General features: G+C 52.2%; 1 protein-coding gene across 1 annotated transcript in view; it reads right to left on the bottom strand.

The window, feature by feature from the left end:
- Positions 1–4,825: 4,825 nt before the first annotated feature.
- The window catches only part of LOC103538213 (zinc finger protein 665-like), a gene marked incomplete at its 5' end in the record, with an annotated part of 52,022 nt that continues 47,837 nt past the window's right edge, over positions 4,826–9,010 (bottom strand). Inside the window, one exon of the mRNA XM_030468469.1 lies at positions 4,826–5,607. Within this exon, the coding sequence (XP_030324329.1) occupies positions 4,886–5,607 (722 nt within the window). The remainder of the gene's footprint in view (positions 5,608–9,010) is intronic.

The raw sequence follows: 9,010 nt of genomic DNA, 5'->3' as shown, positions 1-9,010 counted from the left end.
CACGTCGGAGAAAGGAACCCAGCTCCCCTGCCAGCACCGGGAGGGTTCCTGGAGGTGGCCACCAGCCCTGAGCACGCCCCACCATGCTGCCAGCTGCCTTTTACCTGCCTGTGGTTTTTTTGAGCCTAATAAAAGCTGACAGCTCCCCACAGTGCTTGGCTGTGTCTGGTGCCTCCCGCGAGAAGTGCAGAGCAAGGGGAACCGCTTCCAGGCAGCTGCAGCAGGAGCTGGGCTGGCAGGAATAAGATTTTAACCCCTTGTACCCCAAAGCACAGCGGAGCCAGCAAAGGCAGGGTGGGGGTACCCTGGTGAGGCCAGGGATGCCTCCCCTGCTGGGGGACGCTTTCCCTGGAGACAGAGCAGCAACAGGGGCTGCTGGTTCCACGGTGTCCCATATTCTCAGGCACTGACAAAGTCACTCCTGCACAGACAAAGAGGCACTTGGTGAGACAGTGGCAGTGCCCTCACTTGGGGGTTCCCACTGTGCAGCCCATGCCCAGCAGCTGAGCCAGCAGCCTCACCTCAGCCTGGCTGAGGGTGGCCCAGGGGAAGCAGAGTGGCCCTGGTGCCATAACCAGGCTGGTCAAGGAGGACATCAGGCCACCACACCTGCAGCACCACAGCTTGTCTCTGCCTTCCTTAGCACCACGCAAACCCCCTTGACTGCTGCTCACCCTCCCTTCTTCCAGGCTAAAACCAGGACTTCTGTCTGGCTTTTTTTTTCCCTTCAGTCACCTCTCAAGACCCTGAATCAAGGTACAATGGGCTCTGCAGCACCATGCTCCTGTTGTACTTACACAAGCCCACACAACCCTCACTGCCCAGGTGCTTTGCTCAGGGTGTTAAGTATCAACAGCAGACTTAGAAGGGCCTTAATATCTCCATCCTCTGCTAGGGCAGGCAGAGGGGTGGCACTCTGCAGCGGGGGCCTCCTGGTAGGACAGGTGAATTTATGATTTGTTCTGCTCAATGAGCTGCAGCCCAGGGTGAAGAAGGAACATCTGAGGGATGAAATGGCCAAAAATGTCTGGTTTATGCACACACAGGGCAGGGAACCCTGGATATACAGTCTGGGCCACCAGAGTCCCCAGGAACTTGCTTTGTCATTCCACTGAAGTAGCTTGTGCCCTGAGTCCTCCAGACCTCCCAAAAGGTGCTGAGGAGCTTTCCTGAAGCCTTCCTTCTAGTGCAGACTTAAAGGAGGATCTCCTCTGCTCTTTCTGTACAGCTGCAGCTTTGCTGATGACATCAAGCATCCAACAGTTGCTGCTCTCGTCTGCTATCATCCCACCCAGCAAGCACTGGAGAAGTTGGGTATCATCAGGACTCTGTCATCACAAACAAAATCAATCACATGCTGCTAACGGGTACTCTCCTGACCAGATCAAGACACCCTGGGACCTGCAGACCAGAAGGACTTTCTTTGCTGTGTCTTTTGGATAAGGCAGCAGCAGAAGAGGAGGCTGAGTGTACCCCACTGCATGAGAATGAACAGTCCCATAAGGCAGCTGAAAGCAAGCAGCACCCCAAAGCCCAGCTGGTCCTTGCTATGGGCTGCAGGCATGACTTGCAAAAAAAGGGAAATACCGATCCTCTTGCCACAAAAATAAAACCCCAGATCCAATGCTAGTGCTGTGGAATCTCAAGCCCCCACTTAAGGAACAGCAGCAAGACACAGTCCCTCCAAGACATGCAGGTAGGACTGTGTCCCTCACACAGGCAGACGGATTGCTTGCCACAGTGGCCTTGTTCCACTCTGCAAGAGCAACTGGGCACATCTGTACGAGGTGGAGGATCACTGAGAGAGACCTCGGCTTCCATGGGAAGGCTGGCAGATTTCTGTTTCTTTTCCCCTTTCTGTAAGAAGAATCCTCCTGGATAAAGAGAACTGGAAACAAAGCAACTTTGTTATCTTGTGTTTCTGCTCTCAGAAGATCAGATGTGACTGTTTGGAATTAACAAACATGCAAGGAACACTTAGATTCCTCACAATAACTGTTCCCACAGCAGGGAATAAAAGCTCCATCAGTCAGTAGGGCTTTGCAAATAGGACACAAACACTCATCAGGGATGGGATTATCAGAAGAGGAGGAGGATGAGGAGGATGGCTCTTCGGATAAAGAGAAAGGCTTTTCCTTCTTTCCTCTGGCATATGCTTCCCTGGAAGCAGGATGGGGAAGGAAAAAGACAAAAGTTCAAGATGGGCACAAGGAAAAATTTTCCAAGCTTTGGATTGTATCAAAGGAAGTAAGAGATGGAATTTCTGGGTGAAATTTTATACTGGAAAGCCCAGTATCTCTCAGCCCAGGAAACCATATTTCTTCTTTGAACTTAGGACACATTGCTGGCTCACGATCAACTTGGTGCCCACCAGGATCCCTCCCAGCCTGTGCTGAAGGTACAGAGAGGATCCAAGGCTGTGTCATTAGATACAGATTATTTAAACTGGCAGACTGCAGGGCATGAAGAAGCAAGAGTGGAAGGGCTGGGACAACTGAAAAGCTATGAGACAACGTTTTCTGTCAGAAATGATAGAAATGAGGGACAGGCATCAGTGACAATGTTGATGTTCAGCAAAAAAAGCAAAACAATTCCCAAAGGGGCCACTGAGACATTTCACTTCACTGCTTGATAGGAGCTGGAAATACATCAAGAGTAAATTCACTGAAGAGATGTTTTTGTTGGTGGTGATTTTCACAGCTGAATCAGCTACTAGCTGCCTTTTCCTCGTGAAAATAGGGAGAGAAGAGGGAAAAAATATGAATGGGTGCCTGAGGGCTTCCTGTGGCAGGGCCGACTCAAGAGGGAGCTCCACGGCTCTTCCCAGCACCCGATGGATGTGGATTCTGAGGAGCAGGTGGCAGCTGCTGGGAAAGGAGCAGAGGGGAACAGCAGCCCAGCAAGGAGCAGGAGGAAAGGGGGATGGGCTGCTGGGCTGCCTGACTTTCTATAGGGTGTGGGCAGGAGATGGAAGGGAATAGTGACCCCTCTCAGATCCCTCAGGCTCACAGACCCTCCTTCTTTACTTCTCCAACTAGGACAGGTACCTTTCTTCCACTCAGTGGGAACCTCACCAGACCACCATCACCTCTCCAATAGGATGGACAGAGGCTCAGCAACTGCGTCTGCCAGCTCCTCAGGACCCGTGCATGGACCCCGTGAGGTCCCATAAACTTGTGCCCCTGCAGGTTCTTCAGATGATCACAAACCTCTTCTTCTCCCCCAGTGGGGGTCCTTGGTTGTCCCAGGCCCTGCTTTCCCCTGCTGTGGCCTCTGCAATGAGGCAATGAGCACTTCCCAGAGGAGACTGAGGCAAACAAGTCCTGGAGAACCTCAGCATTCTCAATATCCTGTGGAGCTAGGTCTGACATTTCCTTCAGGAGAGGGCCTCCATTTGCCTGGCTTCTCCTTTTATTCCCACCTAGGTACCTCTCAAAGCTTTTCTTCTTGCTCTTTCCATCCCTTTGGCCACAACAACCCCATGGGGAGCTCCAGGCTGGGCACAGAGTGGCTGGAGAGCAGCCAGACAGAGAGGGATCTGGGAGTTGGGATTGCCAGGAAGCTGAACATGAGCCAGCAGTGTGCCCAGGTGGCCAAGAAGGCCAATGGCATCCTGGCCTGGATCAGGAACAGCGTGGCCAGCAGGTCCAGGGAAGGGATTCTGACCCTGTGCTCAGCTCTGGTGAGGCCACAGCTTGAGTTCTGTGTCCAGTTCTGGGCCCCTCAGCTCAGGAAGGAGATTGAGGTGCTGGAGCACGTCCAAAGGAGGCAACTGGGCTGGCGAAGGGATCCAGCACAAGTCCTGTGAGGTGAGGCTGAGGGAGCTGGGGGTGTTCAGCCTGGAGAAGAGTAGGCTCAGGGGAGACCTCATCACTCTCTACAACTACCTGAAAGGAGGTTGGAGCCAGGGGGGGGTTGGTCTCTTTTCCCAGGCAACTCTCAGCAAGACAAGAGGGAAGGATCTCAAGTTGTGCCATGGGAGGTTTAGGTTGGACTTAAGAAAGAATTTCTTTAGGGAGAGGGTGATCAGACATTGGAATGGGCTGCCCAGGGAAGTAGTGGATCCTCCATCCCTGGAGATATTTAAAAAGAGCCTGGATGTGGCACTGAGTGCAATGGGCTGGGAACCATGGGGGGAGTGGATCAAGGGTTGGACTTCATGATCTCTGAGGTCCCTTCCAACCCAGCCAATTCTATGATTCTGAGATTCTATGAACAGCTGGAGTCATGGCCATCAGGACAGCTCAGTCTCTCTCTTCTCCATCAGCTCTATCTCCTACCTCTCCAGTCACTGTGCTGGAAGCTGCTTTACCCCAACCCCAGGGTGGGACAAAGAGAGGGGGCTTTGGGGAGGGAGCCCCAACCTCAGAGAACCCAAAGCATTCTTCAACCCTTTGCACCCCACCAGCCACGAGGGATTGCTCCTTTCTACATTTGTAACATTTTATTGAGTATCTTATTAATAAAAACAACCAAGTGGTATCGAACCTCAGGCTAGTGTGCCCCCACCCAGATATGCAAGACAAATTTATGGCTCTAAATAAAAAAGACCCTTGTGAAAAAGAATTCTTTTCACCTCAAAATCACACAGCTCACGTTTTCTTTCCAAGTCCCACTGCAAAGTCCCACTAAAATGTTCCACATGGCTGTTCCCTACCAAAAAACAAAAACAGACATGGTCCCATCCTGCCCCATCCCTTGAGGAGCGTCTCATAGTGATAATCACTTCCTTCATTGTGCTTTATCTGGGTAAAAAAGATGTCCAAGCATGGAAACTCTCAAGCTTGACCGTGCCCCTTCATTCCTGGTGATGGCTGAGGTGGGTTTGGTGGTGAGAGATGAGATCGCAGCTCTGGTAAAAACTCTTCTCACACTGGGAGCAGCTTTAGGGTCTTTCACCCCTATGGAGTCGCTGATGTCTCAACAAGTGGGAGCTTCCCCTGAAGCCCTTCCCACACTGGGGACACGTGTAGGGCTTTTCCCCAGTGTGGACATGTTGGTGACGAATCCAGGAGGTGCTGTTGTTGAAGGCTTTCCCACAGTGAGTGCAGGGATACAACTTCTCTCCTGTATGCTGTGACAATGCAGAACTGTGGGTAAACTCCTTCCCACACTCCAAACATTTATAGGGTTTCTCTCCTGTATGGATGCGGTGATGCTTTGATAAACTGGAACTCTGGGTAAACCCCTTCCCACACTCCAGACACTTATAGGGTCTCTCTCGCGTGTGGATGCGGTGATGCTGTGATAAATTGGAACTCTGGGAAAACTCCTTCCCACACTCAGAACATTTAAAGGGTTTCTCTCCTGTATGAATACGGTGATGCTGTGATAAACTGGAATTCCGGGTAAACTCCTTCCCACACTCCAGACACTTATAGGGTTTCTCTCCTGTATGGATGCGGTGATGGTTTGATAAATGGGAACTCTGGGTAAACTCCTTCCCACACTCCAAACATTTATAGGGTTTCTCTCCTGTATGGATGCGGTGATGCTGTGATAAATGGGAACTCTGGGAAAACTCCTTCCCACACTCAGAACATTTAAAGGGTTTCTCACCAGTATGGATACGTTGATGCTGGATAAAATTACTTCTCCTGCTAAAACCTTTCCCACAGTCAGGGCAGGTGTAGGACATGGTGTCTGTGTGATGGTGTCACCGTTGGACCAGATCCGAGCTGTCGCTAAACCGTCTCCTGCAGTCAGGACATCTCTGGGGTCTCTCACCCCGATGGATTTTCTGATGATGGAGATTGGCCAAGAGGATCCTAAACCTTTTCCCACATTCCTGGATGATGTCAAATGCTTCTCCTGGATGGATTCAATGATTTCTCAGTAATGTGCTTTGACCAAAAGCTGTCTGATCTTTGGGGTACCCAGAGAGGTTTATGCCCAGATGGAGTCACCCTGTGCCTGTGAAAGAAGCCATAGTGCAGTGACAAAGTCGGGGTGGGCTTTTTGTGGGGTGAAGGCAGCCAAAACCTACATCAGTCCTCCTGTGGGTGAAACTGGAGTGTGAGGTGGAATGAGGAGGTTTCCCATAGAGGTGGACACCCAGTGATCATCCTTTACTTCATCTATAGGTATTATACTGACACCTAAAACTCAAAGGGGAACTGGCTGGGGTGCAGGGTACTGGAGTTGTGAGCCAGTCCTGGTGTGATTTGGGATCCCTCATTTCAACTTACACTCCATGAGATATTTTAGTTCTCCCCTATTTCTGGCAACAACCCTTGGGGTGATTCAGGGATCCTTTCGTGCCACCAAACATCTCTGGTATGATTTATGTTCTCCACTGTGGCATCAAATCCCCACCATGACCTGGGGTTCTCCCATCACACCCACATGCAGGATGAGCTGTCATCCACTGGCATGAGTTTGGGTCCCAGTTTGGGAGTCCCCGACAGTGGCTTCTGAGGCCCGGGATTATTAAGCCCCTTAAAGTATTCTGGACTTGCAATCGTTACCCCTGGCTCCAGGGGGATTTCAGGGTGCCCAGTTGCAGCCCCCAAATCGTTGGGATGACTTGGGGATCCCCTATCACAGCCCTGCAAAGCAGAAGAAGTTGGGAATCCCCGGATGAGGTGGGGGAGAACCAATCACAGCTCCTCCACCCTCCTGAAAAAGGTGGGGGGTCACCAATTCCACCACCCTCACCCCGGGGATAAGTTTAGTTCCCCCCTCTCACCCATCCCCCTCCCTCCTCCATCTTCTGCTGCTCTCCCCCAGTTGGGGCAGTACTGGGATAACCACCCCCCTCCCATCACCTCCCGGTACCTGCAGGGGGGGCACAGCCCAGGCCGGTGGGCAGGGGGGGGCGATGCTCTGGCGGTCACCAGTTGGGGGGTCCCGGCTGCGGGGCGGGGGGTGTGGGTGCAGCCCCGGGGCGGCAGAGAGAAACCTCCCGGGAGCTGCAGCGCGATCGCGGGAAGCGGCGGGGGGAGGAAGAAAAGGTGGGGAGGGGCCTCGGGGGGGAGGGACCCGACCTGGGGGTGAGGTTGGGAGTTGGCAGGGGAGGGGACACCAGGGTTGTGTCCTGGGGGGGTTGGGGACATCAGGCTTGTGGCTGTTAATTCACTGCTTTCAGGTGTAAACTCAGGGGGACAGTGACCAACCCAGGTCAGGGTTTCTGCCCTGAAGGTTCTTCCTATTTCATTTCCATTTCACACTCAGCTTCATGGAACAGAATTCACTCTGAAATAATTTTTTTCTCTTCAGAGCACCTCGAATTTTGGGAAGCTGCAGACTCCAACTAAACAAGTGCAGGGGAGATCAGAAGTGTTGTGTTGGGTTCTCCACAGCTCTGGAATGAGGGATCCATGTGACCATGATCTTAAGTCCAGGGCAGCTGCTGTGACCTGGCCAACCCCAGTGTTCCACAGTATGACCACCAGTACCCTGCCTGTAGAGCAGGAAGTTGGACTGGATGACCTTTAGAGGGCCCTTCCAACCCTAATCATCCTCTGATTGAAGTTTGGGGGGATGGCTTGGTTTCTTCCATGGCTGCCTTCCCATCCTACCAGTGGGTCCCATCCTACCAGACAATCTTCCCTTGCCTGGGACCTCCTCCTCCACTTGCTGTGGCCATCGCCTTTCCACTGGAGGCATTGTAATCATCATTAATTGTAACTCATTATTATTATTACGCTATTAAAGTACTTTTGATTTCAACCCTCGGGGATTCATTCCTTCTCCCCTTTCCCCTCCAAGGGAGTTTCCAGTGATTAAAAACCTTCCAAACTGCAAGGCTTCTCCAAAGGGTTGTCAGCTTTGGGAATGATCCCCTGGCACCCCCTTCACCACTTTTATCACACATTTTATCACAGAATCATCAAATGAGGAGGGATGAGGACGAAATGTTGGCAAGGGTTTGGAGTGACCAGTCAAGGGGGGAAGTGTTCAAGGCCAGGTTGGATATGGCTTAGAGCACCCTGGTCAAGTGGGAGATGTCCCCATGTAGGGGGTTGGAGCTAGATAATCTGTCAGGCCCCCACAAACCCAAACAATTCCGTGATTCATGGTTCTACAAGCACGAAAGTGAAGGTTATGGGTTGTGTAAAATACTCCTAGGAGTCTCAAAGGGGGGAATTGTCCTTGAAAGAAAAGTGTTAAGAGCCACAAAATTTTTTTTTTTTTTTCCAGCTGTGCATTTCAAGCACACCCAATCCAAACCCAGCTCTCACAGCAGCCACAGTGCCTCTGCCATCCACATCTTCAAGCAGGGGAAAGGAACCGCTGTGAGAGCTGCAGGGCAGAGGAGAGGGGCAGCTGAGAGCAGTCCCCGAGGGGAGAGCAGTGCTGGAGCAGAGACACCTTCCCCTCTGGGGAAAGGAGAGAGGAGAAGGGAGAGAGACTGAGGGGCTGGAAACTCAACTGCACAGCTGGCATGGAACAGCCCTGCTGGAAAGGAAAAGAAGGAAATCTAGACACAGAGAGACAAAAGCCATCTCACCTTCCTGCCCCTTGCCCCAGCCATGCTCACGTTGCTCAACTGTGGCTTTTTTCTAAAATTGTATGTATTTCAGTAAAAAGCTGACATCACCCTGGTACAGAGTGCTCCTCCATGAGCTGCAGATCCACACCTGCCCCTCCGTGCTCCTCCATGGGCTGCAGGGGACAGCTGCCCTCTCCCCACAGCCTGCAGGGGAACTTCTGTTCTGGCCCTTCCTTCAGTCACTGACCTTGGGATCTTGTGGAGGGCTGGCAGCAGGCTTCCACCTCCTTCTCCAGGGACCTCTTGGGCATTTTCTGCCACAGACATTCCATGGTCACCCAGGGCAGCTGCTCACTCCTGAGGGAGGTGCTCACCTGATAAAGGGCACCCCAGATCTCCACACCTCATATATACCCCGAGGCTCCCCACAGAGACCTCCATGACAATGGTGTCCAGGCACCAGACCCTGCATCACAAAGCCCTGGTGGTGGCTGTGGAGATGCCCCAGGCCTGGAACTGGCTGGGACTGTGTCACAGAACAATGGAATCATGGAATGGGTTGGGTTGGAAGGGTTA

The sequence above is a fragment of the Calypte anna genome, unplaced genomic scaffold (assembly GCF_003957555.1).
Source record: "Calypte anna isolate BGI_N300 unplaced genomic scaffold, bCalAnn1_v1.p scaffold_138_arrow_ctg1, whole genome shotgun sequence".
NCBI classification, from domain to species: domain Eukaryota; kingdom Metazoa; phylum Chordata; class Aves; order Apodiformes; family Trochilidae; genus Calypte; species Calypte anna.
Note: the sequence above shows the minus strand (reverse complement) of the source record. Positions and strands in the feature narration are given on the sequence as shown.